We start from the raw sequence: 21,783 nt of genomic DNA, 5'->3' as shown, positions 1-21,783 counted from the left end.
ATTTCACCCTGTCAAATGCCTTCTCAGCATCAAGCATCACCAAGAGAGCCAGGATCCATTTCAGCTTTACTTTTTCAGTGAAGTAGCCCACTCTGTGTGCTTTTTATCAAAGCCCTGTCTGCCCTGAATACAGCTTGATCTGCCCTTACCAATGATGGAAGTGTCCTGACATGTCTTTTAGTTAGACTTTTAGTGAAAATGTTGGCATTAGTGTTTGGGAATGCAAACTTGTGATATGATTGACACTTCCTAGGGCCTTTCCTTGGCTTGTGGCTGAGAGTGACTTCCTTTCAGTACATCAATTGGACAATGCTTCTACACTCACTGAAGGAATTATACAGCTTCTCCAACGTATGAAGCAATAGTTTCATATTGTCTCTATAGAAAGCCATGGGGAGGCCATCAGGGCCCTTATAGGGCTTTGTAGCTTTTTTAGCTGTTATTGGGCCATATGTACAAACACATTTTCCCATAGACACAGAATGGGTAGAACCCTTTGATACATCTGGCCCAGTATCTCTTGCTTTTTCAGTGGTTTATCTAGATCCTCTGAAGGGTCTGAGGTTATCTCACTTTCACATGCAATGTGCATGACCCAGTTGAGGCCACACCAGCGTCCGCCTCATATAGCTTTTGGCAGAAATGGGCAAATGTTGCTCTTTTATGCTGTTCATCAGTGGCAAGTGCACCCTGTGCTGTCCTGTTCTTAACATTCTTTGTCTTCATGGGTGTGTTCTTTGGGTTTGCCATTTTCAATCCATCTTCTCTTCTTGTGTGTGATCAAGTGTCTCGTCGCCTGGGCGTGGTTCAGCTGGAGTTTCAAGTTTGAGCAGCTTTCTTTCTTCATCTGGTGGTGATATTATAGTGTCTTGATCATTTCAAGATAACTGTAGACCTCTGGATATAACCAGCAGTATTTGATCTGCTTTGCCGTAAGTTTTGTAGCAATATTTTGGAAAGCTTTCCGCCTTTTCGAGAGTAGCCGCTGCCAAATCCTAGTTGAAGGCAGCTTCACCGTCTCTAAAATGGTGTGTCTTGTATTTCCTCGCAGCTGCCATTATTTTTTTCCTTCATCAGAAAGCTCATAAGTTTAACCATCACATCTCTCGGCCTATTTCTTGAAATTCCTAACCTTGGTGCTATTTCAAAAGAGATAGTTTGAAAATCTCCCTCTGCTGTATTCTTCAAAACAGGTCTTAGACTCATACTATGATACTGGGCCCATCAACCTCCTCCTTCAGGTTTATTATGCATATGTTACTTCTACGTGACGTATTTTCTAGTCTTTGCATTTTGGTGTTAGCCCTTTCAGCTGGTTTTCCATGGGACATATTGTAGTAGTCAATTCAATTCAATTCAAATATCTTTATTCGAATGTAATACAATACATCCATAAAAGTACATTTTAAAACATACAGACATAACATATTCCTTTCATATAAAAAGAAACCATCCATTTCATCAATGAGACGCAAGATAATGTGCAAGAGTTTTGTAAAACCAGGATAACACATAAAATACATCAAGTTAAAAATATAAATAATTATTCAAAGTTAAAAAGGGATAAAAATACAACGATAGTAGCAGCATAATTAACCTTCCATACTTTTCCTGAAGGTGATAGCAAGTTTCAAAAAGCTACATATAAACAGAGTATAGTCACAATTCAGGAGTTGGAGGTAATAGAGTGCTGGTTTGATTTGAGTAAATTGTAAATCCTTTAAACAAGGCTTCAAGTACAACTTCCGAGGTACTAGATAATAAGGACAAACAAATAAAAAGTGTGCCAAATCTTGCGGAGACTTCCCGTCGCAGCCGCAAGCAGGTAACACTTGACCTCGGTGGGCTCCTTTTGGTGTTGCCAACAGGAGATGAAATAAATCAAAACGGAACCTTATCAAGAGATAGCGTTCATACCCTGACATAGGCCAGGATAGGTATGGTTCCATTTGAGAACATGTCTTAAGTAGGGCGTGCTTCCTTACACTATCTTTCGTCAACTCGCCCTCCTCCCGGGCAAGATACCTAGTAGACATGAATGTCTTTTTCACAAAAATTACATCAGCTTTGATTATAAAATTTGGGGATGAGAACAAATCCGGCCGTCCCATTTCAGTGAGGCGGTCGTTAATGTACTTCAGCCACGGAACCTTAAACCTACCGTCCCAGGTTAGAGCCTCTTCTAGTATAGCATGAGTGAGAGGTATATCATCATTTAGCCAGGAGTTCAACCAACATAACAGGGGATTTGCTGCTATTCTGTCACTCAGGAATGGTACCCCTAATTCCTCGTGTACCGAGAAATTTCCGGTGCCCCTAGGCAGCCTCAATACCTTCTTTAAAAAGTTATTTTCTGTAACCTCCAGGGCTCGTGTCTGGCAGTAGCCCCATATCTCACTGCCATAGCAGGCGATGGCGACACTTTTGGCTTGATATAGTTTGAGCAAGGCGGCCACCGGACTGTTGCCCATTTTTCTAGCAAAGCCAAGTATTGCTGCATTGACACGTGTTACTTCGCCCTTTTTTTTAGCAATAGCTGGGCCCCACTCTAGTTGGTCGTCGAGAAGGACCCCGAGGTATGAGAAAGTTTTGGAATTTGGAATTCTTTCCCCATTTGTATGAAAAGAGTTGGGTTTACGTGACCCCTGGCCTATTTTCATAGTGTAGGACTTTGAATTATTGATACTTAAGCCTCTGGACTCCATAAATTCATAAAAAGAATTTAGAAGTTTCTGAAGACCAATTGCGGTCCTTGAAATAAGGACAGCGTCATCCGCATAGAGTAAGACTGGGATACCTTTTTTGCCTACATAGGGGTAATCTGCACCTGTTCTCAACAAACAGTCCTCCAGCTCATTTATGTACAAATTGAAGAGAAATGGTGCTAAAATACATCCTTGACGGACGCCCCTATTAATTCTGATGTCCCCTGTCACCTTCAGGTCTTGTGAGTAACGGACGTTGGCTCTTGTATCTGAGTGCAAATCGATCAGGACATAAACTAAGTTCTGATCAATGCCCATTTTTAACATAATGTCCCATAATTTACCTCTGTCCAAACAGTCAAATGCGGACGATAGGTCCATAAAGGCCATGTGTATGGTTCCCTGGCGGGCTAGAGTGTATTTGCTTGCAATTAAATACAGGTTCAGACACTGGGTCACTGTTGAGTGGCCTGGTCTGAAGCCGTATTGTATTGAAGATAGAATAATTTTCTCTTTTGCCCATGTTGTAAGTCTGTTCAAAAGCACACCCCCTACCACTTTTGCTACAGAGTTAATTAAGGATATTGGTCTGTAGCATGTCGGGCTGCCGCGATCACCCTTTTTAAACACGGGGACGATAGTTGATTGTCCCCAGGATTTTGGGCACCCAGATATTACAGCTGCATTTATTACATTTGTAAGGATAGGAGCCCATAACTGAATACTGGATTTAAAAAGATCCGGAGGGAGACCATCCGGACCAGGTGCCTTATTGCTAGTTAAACCTTGGATTGCCTTTTCTACTTCGTTGATTGAGAAACAGGGAGGCTTCTCCTCTAGAATTAAAAATTCATGATCTGAAAGTTGATCATGACTTTTAAAAATTGCACTAAAATGGGACACCCAATCTGCCTCTGGGATATTTGTGCCTATTGCAGTATCACTTGGGTTGTCAAACAAAGGTTTGTTGACAATCTCCCAAAATTTGCTGCTATTTCCCAGGACAGCTGGGTCAAGCAGGGACTCCCAAGTACTGGCCTTAATTTCCTTTTTCCGCTTGTCTAATGTTTTTTTATAGGTATAGCGGAGGATCCTGATTTCGCCTAGATCTCTAGGTTCGTTTTTTAACGCCATCCTTAAATTTCTGTTTGCAACAGAACATGCATGATCAAACCATTTAGGGTGACTATCAACTTGCCCATTTGCTGGAACCAGTAACATAGAGCTTACTGTTAACGCTACACCTTCAAAAGTGACTAAAGTTTGCTTTGGAGACATAGAAGTTGAGGCACAGATCGCTAATTCCTCACCACATAACTTATTAATATCATTATAAAAGTTTTCTTGATTTACCCTATGCCATTTCAAACGACGTTTACCATTTGTACATTGTAGAATTCCCCTGTCTTTACATTGTTTACGTAATTCAAATATACCACCATTCAAATTGATAGAAATGGGGTTGTGATCACTGTAAATAATCATGTGAATAGTAAAGCAGGAGATCTGGTTTACAAGGTCAGCAGATAATAATATATGGTCAATGAAAGACCCATAACGTGACCCTTTAAACGTCGGGACATCAAAAACTTTGGATTCTGGCACCAAAGACATGGCTGCAAACAAATTATATTCATTGAGTAAATCATTAAGAAGGGAACCGCGTCTAATATGATCAAAGTGAAAACCATCCATGTTGTTACACCCGAGGGATCCCATTGGGGTATCTCTTGGGTTACCGCACGGATGTGCATTAAAGTCACCTACAATCAATACTTTACAAGGTAATATGTCTGTTCCTTCTTTCAACATTTCATTCAATAATAGTATGTTACATTCCCCTTGACTAGATGTGGCGTTATAAAAATTAACTAAAGTCAGAGCATTTTTGCCTCTCTTCAGTATAAGCACTTGAAGGTTACTATTTACATATTGGTGAATGGTTATATCACAAGACAGGGCCAAGTTTATAAAAATGGCCAGGCCCCCTTTTGCTCTGCCACTAGTAGAGGGGGATGCTGGCCTAAGGAAGCTTTGATACCCTTCGATGAAGGCAGTATTTTCTTCTAACCATGTTTCTTGGAGACATATAATCGCATATTTTTTAACAAAAGCAAGCCATGCTGGGTCGCATATCTTGTCTGCCAAGCCTGCAATGTTCCAGGAAACTAAACTCATTTTACAACCATCATCATTCTCTGTGTTCATGGGAGCCTCAGTACTAGTAAGTTCTGATAACAGGTTTTGTTGTTCATTGACAGTAAATCCCAAAGTTTCTACTGCAGAGGATTTTAATTCTACATTAGATAGGTCAACGTTAAGTGCGTCAGACTGATGATGCAGTATATTAGGATATTCACAATCAAGGGATACAGGCCTGGATAACAAACAATCTATATCTGGTTCTACAAAAATTATGTTGTCTAATTCTTTATTTGGATGACAAATGAAAGCATCACAATTAAAATCACTTAATGGGGAATCAGCAAGCGTAGGCATTGCTGCTGCAGCATACAGTCAATCAACCCCTTCTAGACCATTTTGCTCGTAAAAAACATCAAACCTATTTGTGGTTGGGACATTATAATATGTGTTAGAAGGTATTGGTTGGAAATGATTTTGATAGCAATATGGGTCATCTGGGGTCTTCCGTCTTTCATGATAAGCAACTGGATAGTTAACATTTCTGGGTCCCCCAAATATATCATTTCTATGCTGTCTGTAATGTCCTGTGTTGTAAGAATACTTCATCGGTATTTCTCCATTAAAATGTGAGTTGTAGGTGACATACTTATCTTTTTCCTCAATGATAGGGTGTGTAGGCAACTTATTGATGCCATAATTACTTGTGGGATAGAAATAGCTTAAATCTTTAGTGCGGATCAAACTATTGATTGTGTCATCTTTCCAGCCAATAATGTGTTTTACTGCTCGATTATCAGCAAAAGTAACGAGAATGCAGTCCCCCTCGGTAGATTTAAATCTATGGCCCACCCAATCGACCCTCCTGACATTTAAGATTTTGCCACTGATGTGTCTGGGGAGCGGTCTATGCGTGGTTAACCAATGACTTACTTTATTTTTCAAGTCCCCATATCTCTCCGCCTTATCCTTTTCTAATTGCGGGACACCTATCATTACTATGGTGTGTAGTTGGGAATCCGGAGGGAGATGAATATGAATGGGTTTTTTGTTTTGTGGGGGTTGCATGAGGTTTCGTGTTGGTCGTATATTTGTGGCTAGGGGTACCGCTGGTGGAGTCCTAATGGGCATAGCTCGATCGGCAGATGATACTTGGGATAAATCTTCTGCGGCCCATTCGCTCTCGTCATTATCAGCTATGGAGTATGCCAGCATGGAAGTTACACTCGACAACACTAATGGTTCTTTTTGTGTTCTTATGTGTTGTGGTTTGTCGTTCTGAGCATTAGATCCCGTAGGGGTAATGATTGCCGTATTGCAACAAACGGTTTCTGAATTGTCAGTCTGTATAAAGGTAAGAGGGGATTTGGGGTTTGCGATCTGGACATTATCTCGATATTTCACGAGTTTGGCTAACATTAACTCTATATTAGTGATTTTCTCATTTATAGGCTGGAGAAGAAGTCTAACCAGCCGTTCTAGATCTTTCAAGTGAGATGTATCGGTTAAACTCACCCTTTCAGTCTGAGTTGTCTCATCTATATGAGGTTTTTTAGTTTTTGGCTGATTTTCTTTGGCTATTGGTAAATCTTGTTTGGCAGATGTTGTAGCCATGTTAGATGTACTCATTATTGGTTTAGCCAATTTAAAATTAAGCCATACATCTTTGGCTGAGGATTTATGGTTGCCCAGAGGTTTATAAATCTTCCTCGTAATAGACTTAGTTTTTTTTCTCCCATTACGTCCTTTCTTCTTTTTGGGAGAAGGAGACTTATCTGTCACTGTTATACTAGTCAGGGGGGAACTTTCAGCAAGTACCTCTCCTGGGGAGTTTATTGACATATTTCCTGGTTGTACTAGACACGGGCTAGCGCTAGCCCCGCCATTAGTAGTGGACGAAGGACTTCTTTCATTACTATTTAGAATGATCAGACCTGAGGGTGTTTCATTTCTACAACCTTTACCACTCGGTAACCCCGAGAAGGATTGCAACAAGAGCGAATCGTCCACATTTATAGTTGACTCCACAGTGTTATTATGCTCAGTGGTATGCATTGAAAGATTTGGGAAACACATATTCGGAGTCAAGGAGAGACGTCTCTCCGTATTTTGAATCGCATCAGCTACTACACTGATCGTTTTCTGCAGCATAAGGTCAATAGCTGTTAAGGATGGCAAGGGTGTAGAGGGGGTGAGATTTTTTCTAGTGGATGATCTTGTAGCCACAGGAGTCTTTCTGGCTTTCGTCATTTTTTGCAGACTATCCCTCTATATTACAACACAGCTGAATATTACACTTAACCTATGCTCGTATCAGTGCAAGGTAACATATAGCACACGGATGAGATACAGAAATCACCTCACAGCTTTGTCCTGGGTGGCAAGATGAATGCAATGGGGGTGGCCCGTCCCGTCCCCCTCAGTCCCCTGAGGGCCACAGAGGGCCCGCCCTTTGCCCGGGCTTAGCCCGGCGTGTCCCGCGCGCGTCCCGCGACGCGGGGGAAGACCTCTCAATTTTAAACGCCTCCAGGCGCGAAAAGGGATCCCCCGATGACGGCTTCCTGCCGCAAAGGTTCACGGGTAATGTAGTTCCTCCCTCCCTCACTGCGGCCGCGCTGTTGGTGGAGGACGCGGCAGCGGGGAGAGACCTTCGGCAGGATCGGCAGAAGTATCAGCCAGGTAGGGTTCCTCAAATTAATGTCAGCCAAGCGCCCACTCCACCGGGGAAGACCTCTCAATTTTAAACGCCTCCTGGCGCGAAAAGGGATCCCCCGATGACGGCTTCCTGCCGCAAAGGTTCACGGGTAATGTAGTTCCTCCCTCCCTCACTGCGGCCGCGCTGTTGGTGGAGGACGCGGCAGCGGGGAGAGACCTTCGGCAGGATCGGCAGAAGTATCAGCCAGGTAGGGTTCCTCAAATTAATGTCAGCCAAGCGCCCACTCCACCGGGGAAGACCTCTCAATTTTAAACGCCTCCTGGCGCGAAAAGGGATCCCCCGATGACGGCTTCCTGCCGCAAAGGTTCACGGGTAATGTAGTTCCTCCCTCCCTCACTGCGGCCGCGCTGTTGGTGGAGGACGCGGCAGCGGGGAGAGACCTTCGGCAGGATCGGCAGAAGTATCAGCCAGGTAGGGTTCCTCAAATTAATGTCAGCCAAGCGCCCACTCCACCGGGGAAGACCTCTCAATTTTAAACGCCTCCTGGCGCGAAAAGGGATCCCCCGATGACGGCTTCCTGCCGCAAAGGTTCACGGGTAATGTAGTTCCTCCCTCCCTCACTGCGGCCGCGCTGTTGGTGGAGGACGCGGCAGCGGGGAGAGACCTTCGGCAGGATCGGCAGAAGTATCAGCCAGGTAGGGTTCCTCAAATTAATGTCAGTCAACCTCCTCCTTCAGGTTTATTATGCATATGTTACTTCTACGTGACGTATTTTCTAGTCTTTGCATTTTGGTGTTAGCCCTTTCAGCTGGTTTTCCATGGGACATATTGTAGTAGTCATTAATTTATCTGTGTCTGAACATTTTAAGTTGTGCTTCCACAGAGCCCCGGCGCTGATCAAATGCTTTAAAATCTGGATTGATCTCTTATACAGAGTTCTGCACACAGGTTTGAATACTGTCCACTAACGATTTCTCTATAAAGGCTTTTAATTCAACTAAACCGGACTTAAGATCTTCTGTAGTATGTGAGCCTGTAGACTTTGCTGCCATGCTATCTGTCAAAGGGGTGTCAGGTCCTTGAGTGGTGTTGGTATGGAGGAAGTCCGTGATGCTGTGCTGAGTGGTTCTATGTGCCTTGGTTGGCATATGGGATAAATAACGCTATTCTGCTGGTGCCTCTAAGAGGGCAGGAACGCCACTCGCAGTTAGTCTTAACCTTGTGAGCCCCCCCCCCCCTGTTGTATGGGCCAAAGACACTAAGACAGTACCCCCAATCTGCTCCTCCTATTCCATGGTGGTGTGGAGTGTACCTTTCTACAGTGCCCGTTGCCACTGTGAAATCGAGTGCAACCCTTTGGTTACATGTCTGTTTGCCACATGGATTCACTGCAGGACAATAGGGGTCTAGTTCTTTTAGGTCAATTACTGCTTGCTAGTCGCTTGCACTCTTAAAGATAACTTGATGTGCCTGCGCCTCTCAACGCTATCAGTAGGTTTTGCTTCTGCTGTATTCTGCTTCTTTACCGTTGCTGATCTTCCATTTCAGGTCTCACGTACCTTGGGGCTCTTCTTGAATATCGGACATCACACTTGCTTTGCACTACCTTCTATGCCGGTAATGTCTTTTCTGTGCCCCTGCCCAGGGACTGTTTGACCCTGGGGGGGCCATGGTATCACACTTATGCGCCCTCACCATCATGGTCCACAGAACTGGTAGGCGAAGGGCCTGCCTTGGCCAAGCACCATTTTGACTCATGTCTGAGGAAAGACCACCTTGCAGTTAACTGGGCACAACCAAGAATCCTTGTGCTGCACTCTGCAGCTCCCGAATGTGCACCCTTGCAGAGTCACCGGAGTAATGAGGAGCTCTAGGTGCAGATCTGATGACCATCAGCGGAGGTGTCATGCCTCAGGGCCAAGGGGGACCTAAAGCAACATAGTTAATCCACTTTTGTCGCCATCTTAAAATGGACTAAAAATACATTTAATTTTATGTAGAATGCCATTAACCGTAAAGGGTTTCCTGGCACAAATAGAAGGGATAAGTTTAGTGGCTTGGATTGAATGGGTGCGTCTTTAAAAGTTTGTGAAATTTCAACAAGTCCAGTTCGGCGTGGCTGGGCAAAGGCAGGTTGTAGCAACATTTTGCGTAAACCACCACAAAGGATCGACGGCCCTATCGCAATTTCTTGATTCGGGGAATGGTAACAGAATGGGAATTACTAGTAGAAGTGTCTAGAGGGCTTGCATTCCTTAAAAAGAGAACTACTGTAGGAAGTGCAGGAGAGTAATGAAGTGGCCTGCTTGTGGATAGGAAGCCAATGGATAGCTTGGAGGAACCTTTGGAGGTCTTATTGCAATTGAAGATTACCTGCACAAACCCCGTTTTGGATCAGTTTAAGTTTTTGCAAAACAACTTCAGGAAAGCCAACAAACCGCAATTTGCATTAATCAAGTGCGTTGATAACTAGTGACTGAATCGGGGTGTGGTCAGAAGTCCCAGGAAGGTAGCGATTGATTTTCTTGATAACTTTTTAATAGGGGAAAGAAAAGATGGACAAAAAGTTTAATATGAGCTTCGAAAGTGTGCTTTGGGTCAAATATGATGCCCAAGTTGCAAACAGTAGGAGATGAGGAAGGGCAAGTACCCAAAGAGACCGGTCATTATTTGGAGGACCAGACTTGTCAAAGATGAGAACCTCAGTCTTATCAGAATTTAAACACAGAGAACTGGACCACATCCATTCCACCAGTTCAGAAAGAGAAGTTTTAAACGGATCCTGGAGAGAAGTGGATTCACCTTGCAATTTCAGAATAAGCTGCGTGTCACCAGTGTAAGCAAAGAACATGAAATCCAAATGAAGCAATCATTTTGGCTGGGAATGCCATGTAAAGATTGAAGAGTGACTGGTTCAGAATAGAGCCCAGCGAGATCGTCAAAGTGGATGGTATTGAAATCTGAGCAAAATTAAGCCAGAGAAATCGCTTTGGTGTGACCAGAAAGAAATGTAGTGAATCAGTTAAGATCTGTGCCTGTAATGCCAGCTTCTGACAATCTATACAACTGAAGGCCATGAGAGACAGAATTGAATGTGACTAATAAATCTAGGAGGATCAGCACTGATGATCCTCCTGCATCACAGGTCATTTTAGTGTTCTATGTGGTGTCTGTAAGTACTGTATCATGGCTGAAGTTCGAACAGAAGCTGGATAGATGAGATTGTAAAGAGAATTATCTTCTATGAAAGTGGACAGTTGGCGGTTAACATATCCTTTTGTGACTAGCCATAAGTGGCAGAAGAAAGATAGGACGAGAGTGAGCTAAAACTGCAGGATCAAGCGAAGGGTTATTTTAAAAGCAGAAATTATTAGAGCAGTATTTTATGTCACTGGGACAGAACCGGAGAATAAAGAATGGTTGCAAATGGAAGCCATAAGGGAGGATCTGAGGAACTAAAAGACTGCGCAGAGGGAGAGCAAATAACGTGAACCACACATACGCTTGTACGATGCGCCGCTGTACTCAATGAACATATATGGATTACTTAAGTGTCTGCGCAGGCGTGTGCACCACAGACGGGAGATGATGGGTGCTGGAATCACAAGGAAATGTAATGTACGCATGTGCAGGGATAAGGGGAGAGGATTACATGGGCTGGTCACTGTTTTTGTTTTCGTTATTTGTTATCTCATCTGTACAAACCCCAAGGTGAATTCACTGGAAGGAATGCGACAGTTACCTCATTCGTACTCCATTGTATTTGCTGTAACTCTACACAATGTGTGATAATGATTGGAGTGCAGATGTTGTCACTGCCTTCCTAAAATAGTAGATGTTGAATGCACACAACCTGCGCGTCACAGACTGCGTACTTGATATAAAACAGATTTTGCAATGTACTTATGGCAAATGGTTATGCATGTATCTTAGCCCAGACTTTTACTGTAGTAAATGGTCTTACATGCATTTGTTACCTTTCATAAAAATGTAAAAATCAATAAAACAGGTTTAAACATAAAAAAAAGAAAGAATGTGATTGGGATAGACTTGAGCACAATTAGTATGAAAAAGCCTTTTGTTAGAGAGCAATTCAGTTTTATAGGCAGTATGGTCCTTCAAAGTGTAAGAGCAGCTCCATTGGCATTTCAGTTTCTTAAAATGTTGTTTGACGCAGGTCAGATCTCTATAACATGGTCCTGAGGGTAAGCATGGATGGCAGGATTGAGTTTTGAGTTGAAGTGGAGTATCCAAAGCTACAGTGACCTAATCATAGGACAATTTGCAAAAGGAATCAATATTACAAAATATCAAGAGGTGTCAAGAAATTGGGGGCATTGAGCTTAGGCCAAGGTCATTAACAAAGAGTTGGTTGGGCCAGTGATTGTCTTTTAGATTGGAATAAATTAACAAGAGGGAAGAAGATTTAGTGGTCAGACCACGGTAATTCCAGTGCATAGATTGACTTGATTGGATAGAGCATAAATGTGGTCTAACACCTCGTGCTTTGCACTGTGGGGGACCGCGAACGAGTTGGGACAAATTTAACAAGGATCAGATGATGTGGAGTTCAGAGGACACTTTTCTCTTTGGTGTCCACATGGATGTTAAAATCACCAAGGAGGATAAAATAATTGGTAGATAGACAGGCAGTAGAAATACATTTTTGAAGAGAGGATAAAAAGCCTTTTCGGGGCCAGGCAGTTGATATCTTTCTATATGTAGAGAAAGAAAAAGAAAAAAAAATAGGAGGGAGAATGAATACATGAATTGTGTGTGTGTTTGTAAAGATATACACACACATATACATCCATAAACCACACACACACACAAGAGCGTGTGTAAACTCTTCGCTTTTGCCTAGGTGGCCCGGCCAGTTTAATTTTGTGGCTTTTTGTGCACCCTCTTGAAATTATTTCTAGAAAGGCACTCTTTTTAACCTCGGGAATTCAGTAAATTGCACCGGCGACGTTGGCTGCCAGCCTTTTGGCTCAACCAATGCTTATTTTGTTTTTTTCGTGGTTGTGGTGAAACGTCATTGTTGGCGGATTTGCCGGTCCCTATCCAATATATATATTTTTTTAAATGGCTGAAATAAAAACTATTTTTTTGTCTCAAAAAGCATACTTTGCCATCCCTCCACTGAACAGAAGTACTTTGTGTGTAGTTGTTCTCCTTGTTAAAGAGCAAAATGCTGTCCCTCAGTGAAGCTGACCCACTGCCCCATTCTCTACGTGGTAGTGAGCGAAAGAAGTAATGTGAATGACTGTACTAGTTATGTCTCGTAGTTTTTTAATGAATGTGATGTACCATAGTATTTATTTACCTACCACAAGCTTTGTCTCATCTCGAGCATGGTGTGTGTTTCATTTGTGTTCTGTGGTATTCCTTGTTCTGTCCTCTGCGGGGTGTGGGGATTGGGTGGGGTGAGGCGGGGTTCAGTTCTGTTGTCAGGTGCTTGCTTGGGCAGTTGCTGGAGTGCTTTCATGGAGAGAGGCTCGCAGGACGTGGGATCCTACTCTTTGCCTAATAAATCTTGCTTTGACTTGATCTGTTTAGTCCAGTCATTTCACCACAATGACACTCCAGAGACTAGAGGTTGAAGGGGGCTGGCTGAAAGCCCCTACCAGTAAGTTTTACATTTTTGTGCAAGAGGGTGTAAATTGGGTAGATTCGTATCCTATGGATTGTCCCTTGTCAACAGCGGAATTGACACGTGAATCACTGCATCTTACTGAGAATCTCACCCCACCCAACGTCTCAATTTACAAACAATAGCAATGTGCTGATTACCCATTCCTCATGGTTTTCATCTAATCTAAAATATTTAAATCCTCCTATGTCAATTGTATACTTATTATAAAGCCTTCATGGTCATCCTAAGAAGGTGTTGTTTTACATTACTGTTGGATTGTCTCTATTTTTAATGTAAAGTGGCAAAATGCCCAAGGGCGCTAGACCGCTATACGAGAATACTAAATAGATAAATAAAGTTAACCGTTTACATATTTATTTTACCTAATTGTAGAAAGTAAAAATGGTTTTATTTCTATGTGCCAGCTTGTATCTTCTGATGAATGGTTTGATTATAGCTGGCTCAGTTACACTGATTGTGGTGTGCACAGGAATATATTGAGGCGGCCATAGTGTAACTGTATTGAAGATCTAGATTTTAGGGAAATTGTGTTTGTGGCTCTGCTACGTCATATTGCACATGTTTTAATGGATTTGTGTTTGTTGATTGTTGGGTGGAGCAGTGTCTTTGAGGTTACTTTTTCTGAAGTGCTGTTTATGTCATTGCTGAGGTGAAAGCGATAAGAAGAGTGAAAAAGTCCATAGAACATTTGGGCAGATAAACCTCTTCCTGTCATTAAATATTTTCTCTAATTCTCTGTTTGTGTCTTACAGATATCCAAACAACTGTGTGCCAAGTACAGCAAAGAGTATGGAGTCCTTTGCAGAACAAATCAGATTGGAACTATTGGTTCCCAGGTACGAACGTTCTCTAAAAGTATCTGTGATTGGTTACAAGACAGATCATTAGTACGCACAGTGGCTGGTCCTACCTATGTGTGTCTGTTTCTGTATTCGTATGTGGTTTTTTTTATTGTTAGATATTTTTGTTGTTGTTGTAGTTGAATATTTGAACCATAACAGCTAATGTTACAAATACGAAGTGTAGCAAAGAATGTAAGAACTAGAACATGCAAGCAGTAAATCATGAAAAGTAATGGGTGTTCTCTTTGGAAAGTAATAACTGAGGTGTCCTTCATATGGTGCAAACCTATCTAGGGAGCAACCGAGTGTTGTACATTGAGCCGGGTTAGGAGGAGACGATTCCATAGCATGTATATCAAAGGGTGTGTGGAAATTGAGTTGCATCTTCTAAGTTAGGCCAGGGTGAAGGAGGAGAGCTGGGAAACTTCTTATGGATGACTGATAAAGTGATCCTTGATGTTTTTTTTATTTTTTTATAATAACAAGAGGGATGGGACACTTATGATGTATGAAAGGATGGTGTTCCAAAGTCTACCTACATAGCTGGAGAGAGTCTGCATAGGGGTTCTGTCTTTCTGCATTTCTTCACCTAAAGTCTGGACATGCTGGTGCCTCCTTATGCTATGTTATGTTGGTCAACTAAAATGTTCCATTTTGCTGAACCTTTTCATATTTGCTTCTTCTTCACTCATGGTCCATGATTAGCTAGATAGTTCATGCACACCTATAATGTGTTATCCGTCTCACGTGCTGGATTCTCTGTAAGGTCGTCAGATAGCCTTGTGAGCCCTGGACTTGGATAATATCGCCAGGTTACATGACTTGGTAAAGGTGTGATGGTTAATGTATGAAGCCCATGCTATGATAAATACCTGAAGTGTTGATTAGAAACAGCCATACATAAATTACCCTTCATCTACTGAGCATCTAGAGTAAAGGGTGCTTAATTAAATAAGCTGATAATGGACAGCTGCCTTCTAGTTCCTGTATACAACCAGGGTAGGTCATTAAATCCATCCGAGAAACCAAAGCCTTAAGCCTCTCTACCACAGCATCCTATATAAATCAACACCTAAATCTCACTTCCACATGTAAATAAACTCATTCTTGGTGTATCCAAACACCAATGCAACAGCCGTACTGTAATATTCAGTATGCAGACAATACATGAGAGGCCATATTACAATGCCCTCCTGTGTGACAATCAACCTACAAGCTGCCCAACCAGCTTGAAGAACACCGAAAGATTGATTGTTACGCAGGGCTGCACTGCAGGATGGCCTCTTGTGTTTCGTTTGCATATTAGATACGGCTGTTGCATTGTTGTTTGCATCCACCAAGAGTGTGTGTGTGTGTGTGGGTGTGTAGATATATATATCACATATGGGAGTATTGCAATGTAACGCTAGTAACTCATCCTCTAAGTTACTCAACACTGCTGAACCTATACCACTTAATAAAACTGTTCACCCTTCGACACCCCATACAATCTATTAAACCCCCCAAATCCTTACCCCATTGCTCTCTCCACCAACCAGAAATCAACCGTGACATTTAAAACTGATCCAGAACACAACAGCAATCATAATAGGCAAAGAAGTTTAGAAAGTGTTATGATGCTGGCAAAGATCTGGAATTCTATGCCTTTCTATACACTTCTAAATATTGAAACATTATAAAGTTCTTGCTGCTTGAATTTTGTTTGTTCTAGTTGGATAATTCACATTAATGCATGATGATGGTTCCTGTTAAGGAATTGAGTTTCAATGTGATTTATTTTCCCCTTTTGATATAGCCATACTGATACATAGTGTTTAGCTCACATCTGTTTGATTGTGCCAAAATACAGTGTGAAGTTTTGTAGTAACGTAGTCCACGCTGGTAGGATGTAGTTTGAGTAGCTTTAGTCAAGTAGATAACATGTAGCTTAAATCCTGTACAGCGGGTAGTTACGTTCAGTAGAGCAGCCCCACCAGGAGCAGCCTGCTAGCTGCTCAGCCCATCCACGAATTGTCACCACTCATACCAGTCACTCAAGCATTCCACTCATGGCCCACACAACAACATTCCACAGAGAACACTCACACTGGCTGAGAAGCTAGAAAGAAGATAACATAGAACATGATAACACAACATGAAGATACTACAAGTTTGTTTAGGGAAATGACTTCCCATGCATGGTAGATCTTCTTGAATGGTTCCATATAATATGTGGTGAAAAAGTTCCAACGTGCACAGCGAGTATCTAACCAGACCTCTCTCTAGCTGTGGAGGTCCTGCTCTGTATTCAGTAACCTTGGTAGAGATTGCCTTGACCTATCTTTGGGGATGTATGCTAGCGCATAGCCAATACTGGAAAGCTCCTTACCACCAGAGCAGGGCATGTGAACTCTAACGTATGACTGACCCTTTTCCTGCAGCTGATGAACAAGCTGAGCACGAAGCCGCCCCCAAGAATCCTGGTGGAGCAGTACCTGATCGAAATTGCAAAAAGCTACAATGTGCCTTATGAGACTGACTCTGCGGCTTGGGTAAGTGAAAGTGACCAATGGAGGGAAAAAAGTAAAATAGGACCATGGCATCTTAACTAAGGAAGAGGGTGCTGTCCAATAACTGAATGGGTTTTGCAATCAGTGCTGGGAGCAGGGAAGGACTACTAAGTAAGATACAAGAAGCCCATCTTCCCGGAAAGCTGGAGTGGCATGGACTGCCATCAGCGCTTGATTGGGTGAGGGATCCTTAGTGCATTCATACTTTAAAGCAACAGTGAGGAAAAGGGGAGTCCTTGGATGAACCAGCCACCGCTTCAAAGGTAGCTTGTTACTTTTTAACAGTATTGCCAAGCTATATGAACACCACATACATACATACATACATACATACCTGAAATGACGCTGCTTCCTCTACAGAACAATTGCAGACTTGATCTGTAAAGACAATTTTGTCTACAGGCTTAAGAAGGAGGCCTTGCGCAGGATGTCTAGATGCTGTTTGTAGAAGTGGATGGCCTCTCTAGGTAGTCCACCTCCTCCCTACTTGGTACAGTCCTGAGAAATGGATCTAGATGAGTGAATAGGAGGCATAATGCAGAACATTGATAATTTACGTCATGCGACAATGAGAATACGTTTATGGTAATGGTGCTATATATACTTGTGGCATCTACCTCAGTCTGATTTTACTTGGGTACTGAGATTTAAGAAATGTGTTATTTATTTAACTGGTTTATTATGCCTATTGTGTCAATTTATATTTTTATTACTTTTAATTAATTATATATGATGAAATGTTAGTACGTCTTTTATGATGAAATATTCGCAATAAAGACTTCTTTGACTTGACTTGAAATGTAAATGACGATAACAAATGCATATAATTACTTGCCTCGTATTACTGGTATATAATTCTAAAAATGTCTTTGCTTTAACAATTTTTCATTCAGTTAGGGTTCATGCTTTGGAATGCTAATCATCTAGTTTATTTTTAACATTTAGATGATGACGAAGAACCTAAAGGCCAGCTACTGCCCTTTATCAAAAAAAATAAAAGCTTGATTTCAGGATGCGAAGTCTAAATCCAAGAATTTCTACGACCGCCTTTCATAATACATTCAATCTAAAATATATATATATTATGTAGATCGGTCAGCAATATACACATAAAACCCTTGTTAGCCCTGCTAAAAATATCTACTATGTACATAACGTTGGAGTTGGTTTATGTACAAACAAAGGACAAATCCTACTGAGGGATAATAATAATCATATATCATATATATGTATGTGTGTGTGTGTGTGTGTGTCTATATATATATATATATATATATATATATATATATATATATATATATGTCTTGGTAGCACAGAAATCAAGAACACCAAATGCGCACTCAGAACTGCATATGCACTGTGTTTATTAACAGAATCAACACACACCAAGTGAGTATGGCCGTAACGCATTGCTGAGCTGTACTGATATTATGTTTCGGGTACCGTGACTGACAAAACGCGAGACCCCCGTTGGGCGGGGCAGGATGAAAATATTTATATAAATTTATCCTGCCCCGCCCAACGGGGTACATATTATACAACAAAAGATGACGCATCTATCCAAGTAATGCAAGTACAGGACACATGCTCACTGTTTGGATTGGTGAGATTGATTCTGAAGTCACGGTGAGCATGTGTCCTGTACTTGTATTACTTGGATCGATGCGGCCCAATACTGAAGCAGTCAGTTGAACTGGGCCCTGGAACTCTAGTACCTTGTTGATCTGGCAAAGGAACTTCGAACTTCCCCTTACTGGTGAGCTAACGTTGGAAATCAGAGGTTTTAACATCGGGGACAAAGCAACTGATGGCAGATTAACTCAAATCAAACATGAACGTTTGGTAAAGCGAGACCCTGATCAATAAATAAATACTCCGCATAAGCAAGGAGAAAGGTTAGTTTAACTTGCTATTGGGTTTGTAAAATCGGACCGTTCAACCGAACAGCACTGAGCGGAGACACTGGGTAAAACCATAAAGGCAATGATATCAGTGCACCTTCTACGCCGAGTTTGAATATCACAAGGGCCCGCAAATAATGTCATGCTGTTTGCTAATATAGCACAAATATTATGTTACTGCATCGAGTTATGTTGGACAACTACTCCCATAACGCTTGTTATGGAAGAGGAGTGTAAATTGACCAATCAATTGTGAGAAATCATTCACCATGAACTACCGTGAACAAGACTCAGATCATCGAAACGCTTCGTGGGTGGTGTTTGGCGCAATATGGATGTCAATTGTCATTAAAAAATTTGGAAGCTGAGGCTCCTAGGAGTGCAGCGTCTTCTTTTTTGTTCATCCGTTAACCATGGGGTGAGTAGTCAATCCCAAAATGCCACCAGCAGTAAGAGTGCGCCGCGACTTTGACCCTTTGCCTGTGGATGGATGGATATACATATGTGAACAAGGGCTCTCGAGCCCGAAACGCACCATGTTATGCTGAGAGAACTGGTCGAATAAATATCTTGCCTGAAGATTCCTGTGGTCCGTCTCTCCTTCTTCGCCGTTCGGAGGTTGTGGGAGTTTTAACACTGCATATATATATATATATCTCCCAAACACAGGTAGGTAGTGCTAAAAATGTATTCCAGACTGCTGTGTGGGTGAAGTGGGAAAAGCACAGCAATGCCAATAAAGCTAGACGCGTTTCGGGCCACTCATTGGCTTGATGAAAACTGGCAAGTACAAGCGAGTGGTGCACCTGTATTTAATTCAGTCCTCCACCCATGTGGGTGCGGCCGCTCGCACGGCCCTCTGGAACTTGAAGTGTCTTCCGCGTATTACTCAAGTGAGCCGCCGTGCCTTCAGCAATGAAATTCTTTAAAATTCCCCCGTGGGTTGCTCTGCCATCCTTTCTCCCCTCACAAGCATCTCCTTGCCTTGGAATCACAGCTCCCATCCTGATGCGATGGCTGCCTTCTGGCGTCACACAGGTCTGCTTTGCTGCAGCGGGGCTCCAAGAGACACGTTTCGGCTGCCAACGCAACGCAGCCTTTCTCAATCTATAGAATGTACATATGTCCATCCACAGGCAACGTCGTGACACACTCTTACTGCTGGTGAAATATATATATTTACCTACTGGCGGTCGCCAGTAGGTAGTTATAGTTGGGACCCTGTTTCCATAGGAAATCCGCAACATTCTATTTGGAATAACTTTGGCGCCGGTCGACGAATCCTCGCGAAATTTTCAAAACTAATGGGGCGCTCCGCTCCGCTCCTACCCTGAAAGTCTCGGGGGGATTCGTCAAGCGGGGGCTGAGAAAAAAGGGGGGTCCCAAAACCGTGCTCACTGTGCGCGCACGGTACGAACTGCGTGAAGTGGGCGCGCACGGCACGAACGGCGTAAAGTAACTTAGCATTTAAAAAACCGTACAAATTCACTGAAAAAACCATAGGTTTCACACACGTTATAGTTAGGAATTAGCATTTAAAAAACCTTGCAAATTCACTGAAAAAACCATAGGTTTCACACAAGTTATAGTTAGCTGTACATTTCACTCGTAAAAAACCAATGAAATTCCACGTTATAGTTAGTGCAGGCAACTATAACTCACGCGACCGCAATCCTCTGCTAATGACATATGTGTCTTTATGAAAAAAAAATATTTGTAATATATGTATAGCTAAAATTTAATGGAAGAAGACATGGGCAAATAAGTGTCTAAATACAGTATTAGCATCAGCAGAGGATTGCGGTCGCGTGAGTTATAGTTGCCTGCACTAACTATAACGTGGAATTTCATTGTTTTTTTACGAGTGAAATGTACAGCTAACTATAACTTGTGTGAAACCTATGGTTTTTTCAGTGAATTTGCAAGGTTTTTTAAATGCTAATTCCTAACTATAACGTGTGTGAAACCTATGGTTTTTTCAGTGTATATATATATATATATATATATATATATATATATATACACACAACACAACACTCACAACACTCACACCACAACACACCACAACACAACACTCACACCACAACACAACACTCACACCACAACACAACACAACACTCACAACACAACCTCACACTCACAACACTCACACTCACACCACAACACTCACACTCACACCACACCACAACACTCACACCACAACACTCACACCACAACACTCACACCACAACACTCACACCACAACACTCACACTCACACCACAACACTCACACACACACCTCAGAACACTCACACCACAACACTCACACACACCTCAGAACACTCACACCACACCACAGACACAACCCCCCTGTGTAGCTAGAAGTTCCATAAGATGAGTGCTTTTTGTTTTGCTAATAACGTTTGCGCCGATTGACAAATTTTCACGAAATGTTTTAAAAGAAAACATTCATCCACCTCAGTTCCTACCTGGAAAGTTTTGGGTTGCTCCGTCAAGCTGAGGGCCATGAAAGAGGGGGTCACAAATTATTGTTTTCCCATATTAATTTCTATAGGACATTTTTGGGAAGTGACACAGAATGATAATATATCTTCCAGTGCTGATTACACATTAGAATACTCTTTGAACTTTCTTCTAAGTTCCAATACTTTATAATTCTTTGTAAATTAGTATTTGTATTCCCTGGTGAATAAGTTGCCGCTTAAGGAGTTATGGAATAGAAAATTCACGACTTTGATTTTGATTTCCGTCTTTGCGAGTCCAGTTTCTGTTTGTTTATCCTATCTTATCACACTTAAACGACAATGAGTGTTTTTCTTTACTAGTTACCAATCCACCATGATGGATATTCACTTCCTTTCGTTTTTTCTTCCTGTTCCAGGTATCCAGTTTATGCACTGTATAAAAGGATGCTGGTGAAAGTAGATGGTGTGTCCCAACTTTGCTCTGTTCTTTGGAATTCTCATTCTCTACTCTGGACCGTCTCTTGATGCCAGAAACATGTAGACGTTTTTTCCGAGTTCCAGTTTTTGTTCCCTTTTATGAAACGGAAGTAAACTGGAAGAAGGCTGCAGAAAGCTTCAAACAAGTTCCTATCCTGGTCTCAGACGTGAGTTTGCCACGCAGCAGGCCTATTCTTCCGCCTCAAGAATTGTCCTCCTGTCTCTTAAAGACAAACCCTTGGCAACAGTTGCCAGGGAGGTGTGGCATTAGGCTGAAAGACAAAGTCCTGTCCACTCTTTATTTTTGTTTGAACTATTTATCTGACCAGCAGCTGTTCAGCTAAAGTGCATAACTTTGCATGGGGCCCAAGTGACTGAATCCCGGATGT

At 42.2% G+C, this 21,783-nt stretch overlaps 1 protein-coding gene across 1 annotated transcript in view; it reads left to right on the top strand.

Moving 5' to 3' along the window:
• LOC146776314 (IST1 homolog) overlaps positions 1–21,783 on the top strand; it is a 159,104-nt gene that overhangs the window by 120,235 nt on the left and 17,086 nt on the right. The window contains exons 5-6 of the mRNA XM_085639972.1: positions 13,912–13,995; positions 16,422–16,532. Of these exons, the coding sequence (XP_085496098.1) occupies positions 13,912–13,995; positions 16,422–16,532 (195 nt within the window). The remainder of the gene's footprint in view (positions 1–13,911; positions 13,996–16,421; positions 16,533–21,783) is intronic.

This window comes from Triturus cristatus, chromosome 12, assembly GCF_964204655.1.
Source record: "Triturus cristatus chromosome 12, aTriCri1.1, whole genome shotgun sequence".
In the NCBI taxonomy this organism is placed as follows: Eukaryota; Metazoa; Chordata; class Amphibia; order Caudata; family Salamandridae; genus Triturus; species Triturus cristatus.
This window is presented reverse-complemented; position numbering and strand designations above follow the sequence as displayed.